The sequence below is a fragment of the Hemitrygon akajei genome, chromosome 20 (genome assembly GCF_048418815.1).
Source record: "Hemitrygon akajei chromosome 20, sHemAka1.3, whole genome shotgun sequence".
In the NCBI taxonomy this organism is placed as follows: domain Eukaryota; kingdom Metazoa; phylum Chordata; class Chondrichthyes; order Myliobatiformes; family Dasyatidae; genus Hemitrygon; species Hemitrygon akajei.
In genome coordinates, this window is record NC_133143.1 from 32,156,921 (window position 1) to 32,178,681 (window position 21,761).

The following is a 21,761-nucleotide window of genomic DNA, read 5'->3' on the forward strand; positions in this document are numbered from 1 at the left end:
GGCAGAGCACGACTGCCACAATGAGGACACTTTCAGGTTGAAGGAGCAACACCTCATATTCCATCTGGGTAGCCTCCAACCTGATGGCATGAACAGTGATTTCTTTAACTTCCAGTAATTCTTCTCCCTCCCCCTTCTCCTCCTCCTCCTTCTTCTTCTCCTTCTCCTCTTGTTTCTTCTCTTCACCTGCCTATCACCACCCCCCTGGTGTCTCTTCCACCTCATTCCCTTTCTCCTATGGTCCACTCTCCTCTCCTATCCTTCTCCAACTCTTTACCTTTTCCACCTATCACCTCCCTGCTTTTTACTTTGTAACCCACCTGGCCTCGCCTATAAATTCCAGCTTGTACTCCTTCCACTCTCCACATATTCTGGCTTCTCCCCACTTCCTTTACAGCGCTGGTGAAGGGTTTTGGCTCAAAACTTCAAGTGTTTATTCTGCTCATTTCCTGGGATTTATTTTATATTTCAAAACTGTAGTTTATTCATAATAAAAACATACTGTATACAAAGGAAGAAACAAGTCAAATATATTTTACATTCTTTGTTGCTATATTCAATGGTGTTTTTCAAAGATTAGAAAGCAAAACAAGTTCTGCCTTCTTTGAAGAATATTTTCAGTAATTGATTGCAGTCTTTTTAAACAATTCTTTGAATTAAATTGCACACACTTAATGCCATATGCATAGTAATAATTCCATCACTGGTTTGTATAACTAAATTATTTCTGCAAGGCACATGCGCTATCTTAAGTTCGCACTGTTTACCTAGGGTTAGGGAAGTATGCTTTAGAATGTTATAGAGTCACAGAGCACTACAGCACAAAAACGGGCCCTGCACCCCAGTCCGTGCATGCAGCACTGTTACTCTGCCTAGTCCCATCAACCCACACTTGAACCATAACACACCCTTCCATATATCTATTCAAAATTCTCTTACATAAATGTTGCAACCAAGCCCGCAGCTAACACTTCTGCTGGCAGCTTGTCCCATGCTTGCATCACCTTCTGAGTGAAGAAGTGCCCCCTTAAGTTCCCCTTAATTATTTAATTTTTCACCTTAAACCTATGGCCTCTGATTCAAATTCAGGCAAACTCATTGGAAGAAGCCTGCTTGCATTTATCTTATTTGTACTCAATTTTATATACATTATTCAAATATCTCCTCATTCTCCTATTCTTTAGGGAATAAAGTCCTAAAGTATTCAACCTTTCCCTACAAATCAGGTCCTCAAGTTTTCGTAACATCCTTGCAAATTTTCTCTATACTCTTTCAATCTTATTGATTTCTTTCCTGTTTGTAGGTGAATAGAACTGCACAAGATGATCTAAATTTTGCCTCACCAGTGTTTTCTACAGCTTCAACATAACATCCCAACTCCTGTCCTCAATACTTTGATCTATGAAGGCCAATATGCCAAAAGCTCTTAATATAACCCTAACTATGACACCACTTTGAAGGAATTATGGATCTGTATTTCCAGATCCTTCTGTTCTTTAAAGTTCACTGTGCAAGTTCTATCACAGTTTGTCCTCTCACAAGTGCAATGCTTCACACCTGTCTTCATTAAATTACATCTGCCATTTTGCAGCCCAGTTTTCCAGCTGGTCCACTCCCCACTGTAAGCCCGGATAGCCCTCCTCGGTATCCACTACACAGTAATCTTGATGTCATCTGCAAATTTGCTGATCTAGTTTACCACGTTGTCATGCAAATGATTAATATATGTTGCAAACAACAATGAACCTAGCATTGATCCCTGCAGCACACCACTAGTCACAGGCTTCCAGTTAGAGAAGCGACCAATTACTACCACTAAGCCAATGTCAAGCCTAATTTACTACCTAGAACATTACAACGTACTTCACCCCACACTGTTGTTTAAACATTTTAACCTATTCTAAGATTAATTAAATCCTTTCCCCTAAATGCCAAATGGCTGAATTTTCTTAACCATCCTTCTCTACGGGACTTTGTCAAAGACCTTGCTGAAGTCTGTGCAGACAACATCCAACATCTTTACTTCATCAAATGTCCTGTTAACCCCCTTGGAAAGGTCTATAAGATTAGTTAGACACAATCTACAATGTACAAGGCCACTTAGGCCATCCCTATGTAAGAGAAATGGCTTGATTGGGAATCAATCTCAGGTTGCTGGGTCCAGCACTCTACCACTGTATTACAGAGAATTGTGAGAGAAACCAGTTGATGCAGACAGGAGTTGATGTGCAGATTCAAAAGCAAGCTTGACTTTCTTTTAGCCAAGATGGGCAAAACCAGGCAACCAGTCCAAGTGAAAAATGCAGTAATCCAAGGCTTTGATGCACAAATAAGAGCCAGAAATGGCAGGCAGTAAGCAGACATCAAGAAAACACTGAAGGACCCCCACAAAAAAGCATTAAAAACACAAAAAAAATCTGAAACATAAAACAAAATACACAGATATTAATTGGAAACATGTGCAGTCGATGATCAATAACAAGAGAGTCCAATCAGTTCTGAAAAAAAAAACTTTTATTGAACCATGTCTGGCCCTGTTGGCCAACCCCAGAATAGACCAGAGTCCAAACACCCTAAATATTTGTATATCCTGTCTCTTAGAATACTTCCAATCAGTTACCCACTACTGACATCAAGCTCACAGGTTTATAATTTCTCAGTTTATTCTCAGAGCCTTTTTTGAAAAATGGATCAAGATTAGCTGTCACCCAGTCCTCCGGCACTTCCCCCTTGGCTAAGGATATTTTAAGTACCTCTGCCAGGATCCCTACAATTTCTGCACTAGCATCTCACAAGGTTTGAGGGGAAGCTTGTCAGACCATCCTAATTTGCCTGAAGACTGTAAGCACGTCCTCAACTGTAATCCAGTTATGGTCCATGACCTCATTACTCTTCTGTCAGTTACATACACTCTGTTTTGTCACCTATTAAATTCAGATGAAAATATTGCCTTTAAGATCTCCCACATCACTTTTGACTCCATGCATAGACGATCGTGCTGATCTTTTTGTCCTTTACTATCCATTGGCTCTTAATGTATCTGTAGCTGCTCTTGGGATTCTCCTTCACCTAGTCTGCTAAAGCAACCTTTTTTTTAGTCCTCCTGATTTCCCTCAAGTGTTCTCTTAGTTATACTCAAATGCCTCATTTGTTTGTTGCTGTCTGTTCCTGCCATGCACCTCCTTCTTCTTAACCAGTGCCTCAGTATCCCTTGAAATCCAAGGTCCCCTAAGCCTCCTCACCTTGCATTTTATTTGAATGGCAACTCTGTAGAAACTCTGTGTTCCCAATATTTCACTTTTGAAGGCCTCCCACTGAATAAGCATCCCTTTGACAGTAAATACCCTGTCCTAATCCATACCTACCAGATCCTTCCTGAAGTCATCAAAATTGGCATTTCTGCACTTCAGAATATCAAATTGAGGATCAGTCCTATTCTCGTCCATAGTTATCATAAAACTAATGGAACTATGATCACTAGATCCAAAGTGTTCCCCTACACACACTTTGGTCAACCTCCCCTGTCTTGTTCCCTATTAGGAAACCCATTCTCTCTAGTCAGGACTTCTATATATTGAGTAAGGAAACTTTTCAGAAAACATTTTATGAACTCTATCCAATCCAGTCCTTTTACACTATGGGAGTCCCTGTCAATATATGGAAAGCTAAAGCTATCGACGATCACAAACTTACTTTTCTTGTAATTGCTATTTCTCTACATATTTGTGCCTGTAAATCCTGTTGTCTATTGAGAGGTCTATAATATAATTCCATTAACAACGTCATCTTTTTCTTATTCCTCAGTTCCACCTACACAGCCTCCAGTCAGTCCTATTTGATCTCTGCCATGACATTTTCCCTGATGACTAATGCCATTCTTTCCCCTTGAATGCCTCCCTCTCTCTCATGTCTAAACCAACGGAATTTTGGAACAATGAGCTGCAAGTCCTGCCTCTCCTGCAACCAAGTCTCACTCATGGCTGCAATATCATAATTCCACATGTATTTTTTGTGCTCTAAGTTCATCTATCTTACCTACAATGCCCCTCCTCCCCTTCTTACCCCATCCCTAATATATTTATTTTTCCCCACCTCCCTTTTTTTCTTTCTCTGTCTGCCCATCACTCTGCCTGTTCTCCATCTCCCTCTGGTGCTCCCCTCCCCCTTTCTTTTTCCCTAGGCCTCCCATCCCATGATCCTTTCCCTTCTCTAGCTCTGTATCCCTTTTGTCAATCACCTTTCTGGCTCTCAGCTTCACCCAACCCCCTCCGGTCTTCTATCATTTCGCAATTTCCCTTTTCCCTCCTACTTTCAAATCTCTTACTATCTTTCCTTTCAGTTAGTCCTGACGAAGGGTCTTGGCCCGAAACGTCGACAGTGCTTCTCCCTATAGATGCTGCCTGGCCTGCTGCATTCCACCAGCATTTTTGTGTGTGTTGTTTGAATTTCCAACATCTGCAGATTTCCTCGTGATTATCTACAATTCTGGTTGCATTGAAATAGATGCAACTCAGAACATTAGTCCCACCATGCTCAACATTTCAGTTCTTGTCTTTGTATGTATGAACATCTACTTTCCAACAACCCCTGTACCAGCTGCTTTAGCCCTCTAGTTCCCATCCTCCTGCAACTCTAGTTTAAACAAGAGAGCAGCATGAGTAATCTTTCCTGTGAGGATATTGGTCTACTTCCAGTTCATGTGCAAACAACCCTGTGTGTACAGGCCCCACTTTCCCTAGAAGAGAGCCCAATAATTTTGATGAAATACACATGTATTCATACTAGGCAGAGATAGGGTTAGGGCTGAAAGTAATTCTGTTCAGAATCAAATTAGAACAGACTTTTTCCATGTTAGCTTGCACTTAAGTTGCAGGTAGTGATGTTTGCTGATGAATGCATGATGCTGATTCGTCAGATATCAAAACTGTTGATATTTGTACATGGCAGAAGGTGGGCAATACCCAGACTTATGATGATTAGCAAACAAAAAATGTTTAGGCACATGTACAATGAATCAAAACATGAGAAATGAAGCATCACTATGGTGAAAAATAAAATAAACCATGTCATTGGTCAATTACAGGGTTTGCCTTTCTGAATATTCTATATTATGCATACATCATATGCTTTGGGACAATAGAAGTATCATCTGTACAGGGGTTTAAGATGTCTGAAGCTGTTGTCATCTTGGATTGATGGGAGTCCCTGTCAATATATGAAAACTATCGACTATCACAAACTTACTGTTCTTGTAATTGTCTACTAATTCTCTACGCATTTGCTCTCATAAATCCCACTGTCTATTGAGAGGTCTATAATATAATTCCATCAGCAATGTCATCTTTTTCTTATTCCTCAGTTCTACTACACAGCCTCCAGTCAGTCCTATTTGATCTCTGACATTTTCCCTGATGAGTAACACAGATTTTGATTGTTTATCTTTGAAAATTAAAAATAAATCTTGTGCAATTTACCCTCCATTCCTCCCTTTATATTATATAGTCATGAGAATAAAATTTCAGCTGTTTTGTCTGAAAAAGAAACGTGTGCGTGAGATAGGATTCTCTCCTATTCTCATAAGACAACTTTTTTTACTTTTCAAAAGTTATTTATGAAGTTACTTACTTTGAACTTCACTGGACAAAATTTATTGAAATATAACTAAGAATCCATTATTTAATTTATAGATGAACCAGCATGCAAGTTAGACATTGTAGTAGGGTTTGCTTTTGCAAGAAGAACTGGTGTACAGGACATATTCACTGACCAGCAAAGACTACAAGCAAAGGTTGGACAAATACTGAACGACATCACATCTGTGAAAAATATCAGCTGTGTACCTGCTTCTATGTTAAATATCAGAGTGGGCTTTCATATAATAAGCACCACTGGCAGGTCTATCTTTGAAACTGAATTTGAAGAGTTCAACCCATTAATTGTAGTTAAATTGCTGGACGTGCAAACAGATGAGAGAATTGAATTGAGTGCAGAATTACTGAAATCATTTCCAGAAAGATTTCAGGGGTCAACTGCAAATGCAAAGGTAAGAATATTATAGCCATTTATATGCAAATTCCTTTTAAAACTTCTTAATCCTGCCAGTAGCAAATGTGACACAGAGATGCATTGCAAAAGTGCTTTTTTTGGAGAAGACATCTATGTAATTCAAAGCAAAAATGCTCTCCAATTATTAAATTAAATATTACAATGTTCTCTCCACACATTATCTTGTTTACTTAAGCATTTGATATGCCTCATTAGTACATATAAATGCTCTTTAATCTGAGTTCAATGACTTCAAAGATATCAGTTTTGGCAAATCAAGAATTTTGAAACTAGACATAGTTAAGGAGACTTAGGAGAACAATAAAACAAACAATTACAAAAAAAAAATTCAAATCTTGCTGCAATTGTAATCTAAAAGAGGAAAAACTGTCTATAACCTATGTAATTGCCCGTAGCTAGCTGCAGATACATGCTTTTTCCTGTGATGTTACTATTTCATATTATTTAATAATTACATTTTCAAAATTCATGATTTGTAATTAATCTAATTTTCCTATAATTTTTGAATCTACACCAGACAATGTAACCATGTAAAGCCCCATTATTTTTGGTTGAGTTATTATTGTGGGTTGGAGAGATTACGAAGTGGGGATCTCAACACAGTGAGTTTCCTGAGTCTGCTGGGAAGCACACAAATTGTCACTGCCATATGGAGTGTAGGAGCCCCAAAAGGTAGTTACAATCCCTGCTTCATCTGCTGCACTTGAAGGTGGACTTAACTGTGTGTGTGTGTGTGTGTGTGTGTGTGTGTGTGTGTGTGTGTGTGTGTGTGTGTGTGTGTGTGTGTGTGTGTGTGTGTGTGTGTGTGTGTGTGTGTGTGTGTGTGTGTGTGTGTGTGTGTGTGTGTGTCTCCCCCCCCCATGAGCGTTGAGTGATCTTCCTGCAGGTACACTTGACTACACAGGATATTTGCAAGTCTTTGTCCTAATGAAGGCCTTTGCATAGTTTGTGGTTCCACTGACTGTGATCCTGTTCAACTCCATTTTCAATTGTTCACATTGATACCCAACACCTTAATGTCCCTTTTACAGATGTTTTCAAAGCACAAATTTGGGCGCTGAATTGACCTTTTCCCTGAAGTACGTTCTCCATTGAGAATCTCTTTAGGAATTCCCCCATCATTCATCTGATTAATACACCCTATGCATCACTGCCTGTGCTACATGTATAAACTACAAAATTAGGATGTGGGAATTTTGATTGAGTCTATCCATTCAACATAATTTCAGAATGTGTTGAAAGCAGTGCAGATGGTTCCTGTTCTACCCTATTTTTGGAATATTGCATCCAGATCTTACTGCAGCATCTTAGATAGCTGACAACACAGTTTTTGGACACACTGATCTGAAAAAATCATTTGCTATTCAACCACACGGGCTGGAAAGAGCTTTGGGAGCTTTCCCTCTAGGAAGTTAAGGGTCCTTTAACATTGTAAATGTGTTGAACAGATGAGCTACGGAGACTTGTTTGCACTTGTGAAACCTGGGAACTACACATCGAATATTGAATCAAACAGCAAACTGGAGCAATTTATTTACTTGGAGAGTGCTTAGAATTTGGAACTTACTGACACAGGGTGTATTGAAACCAGTTGCCTTTAAAAATTAATTAGACAAGTAATAGAGATGGAAAGGAATAAAAAGAAATATTTTCACATGCTAATCTAAAGTATATAGAATGGAAGGAGACTTATAGAACATAGAACAGCATAGAACTGGACAGACCATTTTGCCAATGATGTTATGCCAAAGTTGTTAAGCCAAACTTCCTCCTGTGTATCATCCAAATTCCTTTCTTCCCATGTGTCTATGTTGGGGCTCATCACCAACAACGATGAGATGGTTTATTGAGAGGAGGTGAGACTTGGTGCCAGGCAAATAATCTATTTCTCGATGTTCACAAGATATCAGCGGCACAGCGGGGAAAACTGTGAGCAGTTATGAACTCCTGAGAGTCCCAGAACACATCCTATAAAATCAGGAAAACCCACAATGCCTCTACTTTCTGAGGAGGCTGAAGAGAAATGGACTCTGCACATCTCTGCTCCATAAGACCATTAAATCATAAGACATAGGAGAAGAATTAGGCCATTTGGCCCATTGAGTCTGCTCCACCATTTAATCATGGCTAATCCTTTTCTTTTCCTCCTTGGCCTCACTCCCCGGCTTTCTCCCCATAACCTTTGATGCCGTGTCCTATCAAGAATCTATCAAGCTCTGCCTTAAATACACCCAATGACCTGGCCTCTACAACTACCTGTGGTAATAAATTCCACTAATTCACCACCCTCTGGCTAAAGAAGTTTCTCCCTATCTCTTTTAAATGGACACTCCTCTATCCTGAGGATGTGCTCTCTTGTCATACGTTCCCCCACCATGGGAAACATCCTTTTCACATCTACTCTGTTTAGGCCTTTCAATATTCAAAAGGTTTCAATGAGGTCCCCCCTCATCTTTTTAAATTCCAGTGAGTACAGACCCAGAGCCATCAAACGTTTCTTTGTATGATAACCTTCTCATTCCCGGAATCATCCTTGTGAACCTCCTCTGAACCCTCTCCAAAGCCAACATATCTTTTCTTAGCCCATAAATGTTCACAATACTCGAGGTAGGGCCTCAGCAGTGTCTTATAAAGCCACAGCATCACATACCTGCTCTTGTATTAAGAAAATAGACTGCACACTTACTTCTACTGAAGTTCATGACTATGCATTTTCCAACACTGAAATTCATTTGCCAATTTCTTGCCTATTCTCCGAATCTGTCTAAGTTCTTCTGTAGCCTGCCAGGTTCCTCAGCACTACCTGCCCCTCCACCAATCTTCATATCAACAAAGCCATCTATTCTATCATCTAAATCATTGATATTCAGCATAAAAAGAAGCAATCCCAACACTGACCCATGCGGAGCACTGCTAGTCACTGGTGGCCAACCAGAAAATGATCCTTTTATTCCTGTCCAGTCCTGTCAAAGAGTTTCAGCCTGAGATATTGACTGTATTCTTTTCCATAGATGCTGCCTGGTCTGCTGAGCTCCTCCGGCATTTTGTGTGTATTGCTACTTTTATTTCTACTTGCTGCCTCCTACCGATCGGCAATACCCTAACCATGCCAGTAACTTACTTATCAAAGGCCTTCTGAAAATCCAAATATACAACATCCATTGCATCCCCTTTATCTATCCTACTTGAAACCTCCTCAACAGGTTTGTCAGGCAAGCTGTTACCTTAAGGAAACCACGCTGACTTTGTCCTGTCTTGTCCTGTATCACCAAATCTCTATAACCACATCCTTAACAATTGACTCCAACATCTTTCCAACCACTGAGGTCAGGCTAATTGTTCAATAATTTCCTTTTTGCTGCTTTTCTCCTTTGTTAAAGAGTTGAGTGACATTTGCAATTTTCCAGTCCTATGGCATCATGCCAGAGTCCAATGATTTTTGAAAGATCATTACTAATGCCTCCACAATCTCTAAAGCTATCTCCTTCAGAACCCTAGGGTACGGTTCATCTGGTCTGGGTGACTTATGTACCCTTAGGTCTTTCAGCTTTTTGAGCACTTTCTCCTTGTAACAGTAACTGCACTCTTTTCTCTTCCCTTGTACCATTCAACATCTGGCACACTTCTAGTGTCTTCCACAGTGAAGATTGATACAAAATACTTAGTTCATCTGCCATCTCCTTGACTTCCATTATTATTTCTCCGACCTAATTTTCTAGTGGTCCTATATCCACTCTTATCTCTCTTTTATTTTCTTACATACTTGAAAAACCTTTTACTATTCACTTTGATATTGTTTGTCAGCTTGCTTTCATATTTAATCTTTTCCCTCCATATGGTTTTCTTAGTTGCTCTCTATAGGTTTTTAAAAGCTTCCCAGTCCCCTGTCTTACCGCAAATCTGCGTGATACTGTATGCCTTCCATTTCGCTTTTACATTAGCTTTGACTTTCTTCGTTAGCCACAGTTGTACTATTTTGCCATTTGAATATTTCTTTGTTTTTGGAATGCATCTATCCTACACCTTCCTCAGTTTTCCCAGAAACTCACACCATTGCTGCTCTACTATTATCCCTGCCAGCCGTTCCTTCTAATTTAATTTGGCCAATTCCTCTCTCATACCATTGTAATTTCCTTTACTCCACTGAAATACTGCTACATCAGATTTCCTCTCTATCAAATTTCAAGTTGAACTGAATCATATTGTGATCACTGCCTCCTAAGTGTTCTTTTACCTTAAGCTCCCTAATCACTGTCACTTCATTTCATAACACCCAATCCAATATAGCTGATCCCCTAGCAGGCTCAATGATGCATGGCTCTAAAAAGCTATCTCTTAGGCATTCAACAAACTCACTCTCTTGAGATCCATTACCAATGTGATTTTCCCAATCGATCTGAATGTTGAAATCTCCCATGACTATCATAACGTTGTCCTTTAGACATGCCTTTTCTATTTCCCAATGTAATCTGTGGTTCACATCCCAGCTACTGTTGGGAGGCCTGTGTATAAATGCCATCACGGTAATTTTACCTTGCACTTTCTTAACTCAACCCACAGGGATTCAATATCTTCTGATCCTATGTCACATCTTTCTACTGATTTGATGTCACTCTTTACCAGCAGAGCCATGTCACCTCCTCTGCCTACCTTCCTATTCTTCCGATACAATGTGTAACCTTGGACGTTCAACTTCCAACTATAACCATCCTTCAGCCACGATTCAGTGATGGCCACAACATCATACCTGACAATTTATAATAGTGCAACAAGATCATCCACCTTATTTCTTATACTCCATGCATTGAGATATAACACTTATAGTACCGTGTTTGCTACCCGTTTTGATTCTACATCTCTAATGTACTGATACTCAACCTGCTGGCTGCAATTTTGTCCTACTATCTGCCTGCCCTTCCTGACAATCTCATTGCATGCTAGCTTTGCTTTTTTACCATCCGTCCTGTCCTGATTCCCTTCAGCCCGATTTCCAACCCCCTGCCAAATTGGTTTAAACCCTTCCAAACAGCTATAACAAACCTGCCTGCGAGAATATTGGACCCCTCAGGTTCAGGTGCAACCTGTCACTTTTGACCAGGTCGTATCTCCACCAGAAGTGATCCCAATGATCCAAGGAGGAAGAGGCGGTTGACTCACAAACGGAGAAAGCTTGGAGACAGTGCGAAAGGGAGGATAGGCAGGTGATAGAGAAGGGAGGCACTCAGTCTGATGGTTTGAGATGTGTTTATTTTAATGCAAGGAGTATTATGAACAAAGCGGATGAGCTTAGAGCGTGGATCAGTACTTGGAGCTGTGATGTTGTGGCCATTACAAAGACATGGATGGCTCAGGGGCAGGAATGGTTACTTAGAGTCCCAGGCTTTAGATGTTTCAGAAAGGACAGGGAGGGAGGGGAAAAAGGTGGGGCATGGCACTGTTGATCGGAGATAGTGTCACAGCTGCAGAAAAGGAGGAAGACATGGAGGGATTGTCCATGGCGTCTCTGTGGGTGGAAGTTAGGAACAGGAAGGGATCAATAACTCTACTGGGTGTTTTTTATAGACCACCCAATAGTAACAGGGACATTGAGGAGCAGATAGGGAGACAGATTCTAGAAAGGTGTTATAATAACAGGATTATCGTGGTAGGAGATTTTAATTTCCCAAACATTGATTGGCATGTCCCTAGAGGGGTTTAGATGGGGTAGAGTTTGTTAGGTGTGTTCAAGAAGGTTTCTTGATACAATATGTAGATAAACCTACAAGAGAAGAGGCTATACTTGATCTGGTATTGGGAAATTAACCTGGACAGGTGTCAGATCTTTCAGTGGGAGAGCGCTTTGGAGATAGTGATCACAATTCTATCTCCTTTACCATAGCATTAGAGAGAGATAGGAACAGACAAGTTAGGAAAGCATTTAATTGGAGTAAGAGGAAATATGAGGCTATCAAGCAGGAAGTTGGAAGCATAAATTGGGAATAGATGTTCTCAGGGAAATGTACGGAAGAAATGTGGCAAATGTTCAGAGGATATTTGGGTGGAGTTCTGCATAGGTATGTTCTCAGGAACCGTGGTGTACAAAGGCTGCTGTAAATCTAGTCAAGAAAAACAGAAGAGCTTGTGACAGGTTCAAAAAACTAGGAAATGATAGTTGATTAGATCTAGAATAGAGATCTAGAAGATTATAAGGCTTCCAGGAAGGAGCTTAGGAATGAAATTGGGAGAGCCAGTTGGGGCCATGAGAAGGCCTTGGTGAGCAGGATTAAGGAAAGCCCCAAAGCATTCTACAAGTATGTGAAGAGCAAGAGGATAAGACGTGAAAGAATAGGACCAATCAAGTGTGACAGTGGAAAAGTGTGTATGGAACCAGAGGAGACAGCAGAGATACTTAATGAGTACTTGGCATCAGTATTCACTATGGAAAAGGATCTTTGCAATTGTAGGGATGACTTACAGTGGACTGAAAAGCTGAGCATATAGATATTAGGAAAGAGGATGTGCTGGAGCTTTTGGAAAGCATCAAGTCACCGGAACCAGACAAGCTGTATTCCAGGCTACTGTGAGCCTCTGGCGATGATCTTTGTATTATCAATGGGGACAAGAGAGGTTCTGGAGGATTGGAGGGTTGTGGATGTTGATTCATTATTCAAGAATAGGAATAGAGATAGCCCCAGAAATGATAGAGCAGTGAGTCTTACTTCAGTGGTTGGTAAGTTGATGGAGAAGATCCTGAGAGGCAGGATTTATGAACATTTAGAGAGGTATAATATGATTAGGAATAGTCAGCATGGCTTTGTCAAAGGCCTTACGAGCCTGATTGAATTTTTAGTGGATGTGACCAAACACATTGATGAAGGTAGACCCGTAGATGTAGTGTATATGGATTTTAGCAAACCATTTGTTAAGGTACCCCATACAAGGCTTATTGAGAAAGTAAGGAGGCATGGGATTCAGGGGACATTGCTTTGTGGATCTAAAACTGGCTTGCCCACAGAAGGCAAACAGTGGTTTTGGACAGGTCATATTTTGCATGGAGGTCGGTCACCAGTGGTGTGCCTCAGGAATCTGTTCTGGAACCCCTATTCTTTGTGATTTTTATAAATGGCTTGGATGAAGAAGTGGAGGGATGGGTTAGTAAATTTGCTGATGACACAAAGGTGGGAGGTGTTGTGGGTAGTGTGGAGGGCTGTCAGAGGTTATAGCGAGACATTGATAAGATGCAAAACTGGGCTGAGAAGTGGCAGATGGAGTTCAACCCAGAAAAGTGTGAGGTGGTTCATTTTGGTAGGTCAAATATGATGACAGGATGTAATATTAATGGTAAGACTCTTGGCAGTGTGGAGGATCAGAGGGATCTTGGGATCCGAGTCCATAGGACACTCAAAGTTGCTGTGTGGTTGACTTTGTGGTTAAGAATGCATACTGTGAATTGGCCTTCATCAATTGTGGGATTGAGTTTAGAAGCTGAGAGGTAATGTTGCAGCTATGTAGGACCCTGGTCAGACCCCACTTGGAGTACTGTGTTTAGTTCCAGTCACCTCACTACAGGAAGGATGTGGAAACCATAGAAAGGGTGCAGAGGAGATTTACAAGGATGTTGCCTGGATTGGGGAGCATGTCTTATGTGAATGCTTGGCCTTTTTTTCCTTGGAGCGACGGAGGATGAGAGGTGACCTGATAGAGGTGTATAAGATGATGAGAGGCATTGATAGTGTGGATAGTCAGAGGCTTTTTCCCAGGGCTGAAATGGCTAGCATGAGAGGACACAGTTTTAAGGTGCTTGGAAGTAGGTACAGAGGAGATGTCAGGGGTAAGTTTTTTACACAGAGTGTGATGATTGCGTGGAATGGACTGCCGGCGACGGTGGTGGAGGCGGATATGATAGGGTCTTCTAAGAGACTCCTGGACAGGTGCTTTGAGCTCAGAAAAATAGAGGGCTATGGGTAAGCTCTAGGTAATTTCTAAGGTAAGGACATGTTTGGCACAGCTTTGTGGGCTGAAGGGCCTGTATTGTGCTGTAGGTTTTTCTATGTTTCTAACCTGAATCCCTGCCCCCTGCACCAGCTTCTCAGCTACGTATTAATATGCCAAATCATCCTAATTCTTCCCTCACTGGCATGCGGCACAGGCAACAATCCAGAAATTACTACCCTGGAGGTCCTGCTTCTCAGCTTTCTGCCTAGCTCTCTAAATTCTCTTTTCAGGACCTCTTCGCTTATTCTTCCTATGTCATTGGTACCAATATGTACCAAGATATCTGGCTGTTCTCCCTCCTTCTCCAAAAGGCTGAGGACACGATCCGAGTTGTCCCTGACCCTGGCACCAGGGAGGCAACATACCATTCAGGTGTCCTCTTCACGACCACAGAATCTCCTGTTTATTCCCTTGACTACTGAGTCCCTTATTACTCCCACTCTGCTCATCTCCTCTTTCCCTTCTGCACTATGGTGTAGTGCCAGTAACCTGGTCTCCGTGGCATTCCCCTGGGAGGTCATCCCCCATAATAGTAACCAAAGTGGCATAATTATTATTGAGAGGAATAGATGCAGGGGTGTTCTGTGTTAACTGCTGACTCACATTTCCATTTCTCCTGATAGTCACCCAGCTACTCGTCTCCTGCAACTTAGGGGTGACTACTTCCCTGTAACTGATCGATTATCTCCTCACTCTCCTGTGCAAGCCAAATGTCATCCAGCTGCTGCTGCAAATCCATAACATGGTCTAGAACGAGCTACAGCTGGATGTATTTCCCTGAGAGACTCTAGATCTCCCAGGACTCCAATATCTGGCAAGAAGTGCACACAACAGCCATTTACTACACTAGGTACAGTAAGAGAGAAAAAAAGGGTACCTTAACAGAAGCTTACCCAGAGTCAACACCCTTTTCAAGCCGAAGCCTAATACTGCTACTCTCACCACTGGCCTGCTCCCAACAATGGCTGCCCTGGCACATGTGCACCTCACTTAAAGTAAACTCCAATTTACAACCCACATCTCTGGATTTCTAAGTCTTCCTTTGAATTAGTTTTGAAGTTAAAACATAACACTAGTAATGAGCTATTTTTAAAATGAACTCAAGATGACTACTGACCTGCTGAAGCACAGTGAGATGTTCAAACTAAAAAAAATTCAATGAAGAGTGGACAAATTTTTTTAAAAAGCAGCACGTGCAGAGACAGTTGAGTTAAAACCAGCATAACACAGTGCAGCACATCTTCTTCAGAAGGGAAGCAATGATTGAGTTTTAATAAAGAAAGGACATAAACCAGAAGAATCTACGGGTTCATAAAGAGTGACTACCAGATGATAATAATCATGAATAAAAGCAGAAATGGCTGGTTACATCAGAAAGATTGATGAAGTTGATTACACAACAGGTTTACTGAGCTAATTCAACAATATTTGAAGCAATTGAAATAGCCAACGAGAAATGAGTATTAATTTTTGGGGTGCATTTGCTCATACGGTTTGCTTCGAAGATTGACTGCTCCAACCAAACCAGCAGAAATGAGTTATGCTGATATTGTCAAAGGAATGGAAGCATATTTGGAATGAAAGCTATTGCTGATTGCTGAATCCTTTAGGTTTCATAAGCATAATCAAAAGGAAGGGGAATCCATTTCAGCATATGTGGCTGAATTGAAAAGATTGTCTAAACATTGTCAGCTCGGTAATGGGCTTAATGATGTACTAAGAGATCATTTTGTTTGTGGAATCTTTCAAGAGAGGATTCAAAAATGGCTCCTAACTAAAGCACAACTTACATTTAAAAGAGCAATTGAAATATTGTTTCAATGGAAACCGCAGACAGAGACACAATTGAGTTTTTAGTCAGGAACAAAAGAGAGCATAAACAAAATTGCAGCATCTAAACAGAAATTGGCCTGGCTGAAGAAAATTGTGTTACCATTATGGCAGGGATTCACAGATACCAGACGAAGGGTCTCGGCCCGAAACATCAACATTGCTTCTCCTTATAGATGCTGCCTGGCCTGGTGTGTTCCACCAGCATTTTGTGTGTGTTGTTTGAATTTCCAGCATCTGCAGATTTCCTTGTGTTTGCTCACATACAAAGAGCATGTTTATCAGACAAAAAAAAGTGGATTGCACAGAGAAGAGAAAAAGGTAAAAAAAAAGTCAAATTACATTTTCAAAAGAGCACTACTCTGAATGCTGTTAATGAAAAATCTGATAATGACGTGCGTGAGACAGGACTCTGCAGCCTTGGGATTTATAGTGTGAAAATTAACAATAGACAAGCAATATAGTTTATGCTGGAAGTGAATGGCAAATTAATTAAAATGGAATCAGACACTACTTCACCTGTTTCAGTCATTCCACAAAATTAGTGTTGAATGGCATTTGAAAGATAAAACAAACTGAAGCTTGCAGATATCCAGCTCAGAACTTTTACCGGAGAAAAGATAACTCCTGTGGGAATAACATCTGTAACAGTGAAATAAAACAAGCCACATTGAGATCATATGCAGAAGAAACAGGAGGACCAGCATCATGGGTATGTAAATGGATGAGACAACTACAATTTGATTGGAGATCCATTCACAGTTTGCTTGCCACGTTCCCTGCAATGGAGCCAACTGAAAGTGAGTTAAGAAAAATACTGGATGATGCCACAATTGTCTTCATGTTATTGCCCAACAGTGGAGAAACAGATGTTGGTGCCAACACTGGTGCCTCTGGATGGAAAACATATTGGACCAAGGAAGGACCATGCGGCTCGAAGGAATCGTGAAAGTGATGAAAATAGTGGTCTGATTACAATAGATTTTGTAGGCAACAGATTTGAAAAATCTTCTGATATATTGATCAAGCGGCTACTTGTGAAATGTGGCTTTGTTTTAAGCTGGAAGAGAATTCAAGGAGCTTCCAAAAAGTTGCAAGCATTCAGCTTTTTTGAGTCTAAAGAACCTGAATCTACTTTGCATACATTAAGCTTGTTGCATGAAATTCAAGTGAGGGATAAGCAGCTGTGCGTGTAAAAGTAGATGCAAAGCCCAAAACCCAGCTGGTTGAGTGGAAGGCCAAAAAGAAAGAGGTCACTGGAGATACAGAAACAAAGGGTTCATCCGGTGACGTTGTGGATGAGGAAACCAAGAGGAGAGACCACAAGTCTCACCCGCCAAGCAGAGTGATCTCCCTCGTGAAAAAAAGATGTTATTTCTTACAGTTGTTCTTACATACATGTATGTGTATATATATATATATATATATATATATATATATATATATATATATATATACAGAAAGGTGCTGGAAAAGGGACAGTCATATCATGAAGGATCACACCCACCCTGTTCCTGGACTGGTTGTCCCATTCTCATCAGGGAGCAGGCTATGTAGCATCCCTGCCAGGACCATCAAACTCAAATACAGATACTTTCCCCAAGAAGTGAGGCTGATCCACTCCTCCACCCCCTAACCCATCTCTCCACATTCCCTACCACCACTACATTATCATTTCCTCTCAGATACCTTATGTATAGACATTCCTGTGCCTAGTGTCATTTTATGTACATAAATCAATCTATACGTATGTATATAGGCTATCTTATTTATTTGTATTTATTGTAGTATTTTATTATTGTGTTCCTTATCTTTTTTTATGCTACCTCAGATCTGGGATAATGATTATTTTGTTTTCCATTACACTTGTGTACTGCAACTAACATAAAACAATCCTGAATGATTTTTTTTTGAACTTGAATTACCTGTAGCCTCTTCAATTTCATGACACTACCTTCTTCCACTATTACACCTGATGATGCAATCCAGGCACCTACCACTTTCTGCATAAAAATCTTGACCCTCACGTTGTCTAATGGGGGTTATAAATTCCTGGCTAGACCAGTCACAGTAATTGGTCTGTCTCTGTGTCCTAAAATCTATGTAAGTGCCTACAGTTTAATATTATTGTGGTTAATGGAAATGAAAATTTAACTAAACTTCTAAAAGAAGAAAGAAAGAAATATTTTATATTTAATTTAGCCGAAACAGCTGTGCATTTAATTATATTCTCTTCATAGGTGGTACTGTTATTCACAGACGGATGGCATGGCACAAGGGAAGAGCTTCATCAATTTCCAAATGTAATGCATGCTCAAGGTAAGTCCATTTTCATTTGGATCTGAAACGTTGACTGTTTTAGACATGTTAAATTAATCCATAAGAGATGAATTTATAGTTTTATTGGTGCACATATTTGATTCCAAAAGACAGCAAGGACATTGTACACCTAAAATTCAGCTGGAGAATTTGGCACATTAGTCGGTATGAACTAGTTGTAGTTCTTGACTTTACTGGTTGGAAATATTTACGTAATATGAACCTAGCATTATGACCTTCATAGTCATTTCGCCAGCTTGTGTTTGAAGCAAGTAAGAGCCAGACCCATGTATGAAGAATTACAATTTTAAAACCAGAATCCAGGGAACATTGAATTAATTTATGAGATGAAGAAATTAATTTTCTTATCCAAATATGACTGGATAAACTGGTGTATGAAAAAAGCTGGAAAACAACTAACTGTAGGATTTTCAGTGAATTGTCCAAGTAATGTTGTTTCTGCCAAATGAGCAACATGTGGTTGAACCTGGCCTTGAAATCTCTAGTTTACAGATATTGGACTGGGTGGAACCTACAGAACCTGGCGGAAGGTGCCCACCTCAAATAATTTCATTAAGTCACCTTGATATTTTGGCACAGTGTAAGTGGACAGTGTCATCTTCAAGCAATTTAGACAGGCTCATTCACCTAGATTAATATTTAAACGCATCTTAACAGTGCTGTGATAGCTGACTCTGTGAGAAATACTGCTCTTGGGAAAAAGGACTAAAAGGAAAAATTCAGCACCTGTTCCCACCCTCTCTAAACCCCACACTGTCCTATAGGGTAAAAAGAGAAAATGTCAGAAATGTTCAGCAGTTCAGGCAAAACATGTGGAGAGAGGAACAGAATCAATGTTTTATGTCTGGGAGAGAAGTCCAGTTGTTTTTTTAAGTTGTACCAAAAGTTGGATCAATAGAACAAAGGGAGTTTCTCTGATTGTGTGAGTCTAGGAATACCTTACTAGTACTGGATCCCAAGGACACATGTCTGTATTTTCTCCTCCTGGATTCAATTTTAATGCATGGAAAAATGGTACTAAATTGGTTTGGGATAATTTGATCTGGTGGTTTAAATTTGGTGGTTTAAATCCACTCTGTTCTTAAAACCCCGTCAGCATTTGTAATCCTCACAAAGAGCTACGCATGACATTTTCAGATCCTCCCTCCCTTCTGTAGGGCAGATGACTCTACTAACTCCACTTTTGCAGATAACCAGGCCAAGCCAGTTCAGTGTGGACAGTGATCTGTAGAAATGAACTTTAATCATGGTACCTAACCCATGCAAGTATTTGACAGTGCCAGAAGTAAGCTCAAATCTGTACAAAACCTTTTCCAAGTAACAACAGTAAATCCTGGGGTTATCACAGAATCATTTTCAGTACTACATGTGGTTTCAAACTTGCTTACTGCTTCAACCTTGAAGAAGAAGTACATGTTAAAATGTACAATTTAGCTGTCAGAGAAATGCAGTCATTTCTTTGCTGTGTGACATAGTGAGGACATCCTTACTGAAGTTTTGGTGAGGTTTTATTCAAAGAGTTTCTCCTTGAGAAATCTGGCAAGATATAGCCTGTAAGTATAGTGACAAGGTTTGGAACAAGCATTGCATTGGTAAGAGCTGTTAGATATTATTTGCCCATATAATGTTCTTGAGATTAATGAGATAGGATGTAACATTACTGGTTATTGTTGAGCAGACAGTGTGAAGAATCATGCAACAATATCTCCTGAGTTACCTAAGTCAGCACTTCCTACTCCCAAGCTCGAGGAGTCTACTCCAAACAGCAGGGAACAACTCTGAAGACCCCTGGTGCTCACAGTATGTTCTTCTCTGCAAAATCCTCCATTAATTCCAAATAGCAGCCCCCTCTCTCTCTCTACTGAAAGGATTTCCTTTCTCTCCTAAATCTAGTTCAAATCAAATGTATCAACATCTTCTAAGCCTTGTCTTTACAATTGCAAGTTCCAGTTGAATCACCTAAGTTTGTGATTCTGGTATGATCTTGGAGAACTGGAAGATTGCAAATGTCACTCCACTCTTTAAGAAGAGAAGAAGGCAAAAGAAATGAAATTATAGGCTAGTCAGCCTAACCTCAGTGGTTGGGAAAGTGTTGGAGTCTATATTAAGGATGTAGTTGCGAGAGACTTAGAGACAAATGATAAAATAAGTCAAATTCAGCATGGTTTCTGTGAAGGGAAATTTTGCCTGACAAATCTGTTAGAGTTCTTTGAGGAAGTAACAAGCAGGGTGGCCAAAGGAGAGGCAGTGGATCTCATTTACTTGGATTTTCAGGAGGCATTTGATAAGGTGCCACACATGACGCTGCTTAACAAGATAAAATCCTATGGCATTACAGGAAAGATACTGGCATGGATAACAGAATGGCTGAAAGTCAGGAGGCAGCAAGTGGGAATAAAAGGGGCCTTTTCTGGTTGGCTGCCGATGACTAATAGTGATCATCAGGGGCCAATATTGGGATTGCTACTTTTCACATTGTTCGTCAATGATTTAGATAATGGAATTGATGGCTTTGTGGCAAAGTTTGTAGACGATATGAAGATAGTTGAAGGATTAGGTAGAACTGAGGAGGCAATGCAATTGCAAAAGGACTTAAATTGGAAGAAAGGACAAAAAGTGGCAGATGGAATACAGTGTTGGGAAATGTATGATAATGATTTTGGTAAAAGGTACAATAGTGCGGACTATTATCAAAATGGGGAGAAAATTCAAACATCAGAGGTGCAGAGGGATTTAGGAGTCCTTGTGCAAGATTCCCAGAAGGTTAATTTATAGGTTGAGTGTGGTAAAGAATGCAAATGCAACATTGGCATTTATTTCAAGGGGAATACAATATAAAAGCAAGGAAATATGCTGAACCTTTATAAGACACTAGTCAGGCTGCACTTGGATTATTGTCAACAGTTTTGGACCCCATATCTCAGAAAGGATGTGTTGTCATTGCAGAGTGTCCAGAGGAGGTTCACGAGGATGATTGAAGGGGTTAACATATGATGATTCTGGGAATAAAGTGGTTAATATATGAGGAACGTTTGGCAGCTTTGGGCCTGCACTCACTGGAATTTAGAAGAATGTGGAGGGGGGATCTCATTGAAACCTACCCAATGTTGAAAGGACTAGATAGGGTGGAACTGGAGATAATGTTTCCTCTGGTGGAGGTATCCAGAACTAGAGGGCACAGCTTCAAATTTGAGGTGCGACCCTTTAGAACAGAGGTAAGGAGGAATGTCTTTTTAGCCAGAGAGTAGTAAATCTGTGGAATGCTTTGCCACAGACTGTGGTGGAGGACAGTGTATATTTAAAACGGAAGTTGATTGTTTCCTGATTGGTCAGGGGATCAAAGGACATGGTGAGAAGACAGGCAAATGGGTTTGAGTGGGAGCCGGGATCAGCCATGATGGAATGGCAGAGTAGACTTGAAGGGCTGAATCTGCTCCCATGTCTTATGGACTTGTTCCAAGATTCCGTATCTGCTTACTGACCTTCTGTTGGGAAAAACTCCTTTCTCCTCTTTCCTCCCATTAAGGCACCCCCTCCCCACCTTCTGAATA

The 21,761-nt window shown here is 40.4% G+C and overlaps 1 protein-coding gene across 2 annotated transcripts in view; it reads left to right on the top strand.

Annotated features, from left to right (window-relative positions):
• Positions 1 to 21,761, top strand: part of LOC140713700 (collagen alpha-6(VI) chain-like) — a 145,572-nt gene that overhangs the window by 31,434 nt on the left and 92,377 nt on the right. For both annotated transcript variants that reach the window (XM_073024098.1, XM_073024099.1), the window contains exons 9-10: positions 5,688 to 6,043; positions 18,111 to 18,189. In XM_073024098.1, the coding sequence (XP_072880199.1) occupies positions 5,688 to 6,043; positions 18,111 to 18,189 (435 nt within the window). The remainder of the gene's footprint in view (positions 1 to 5,687; positions 6,044 to 18,110; positions 18,190 to 21,761) is intronic.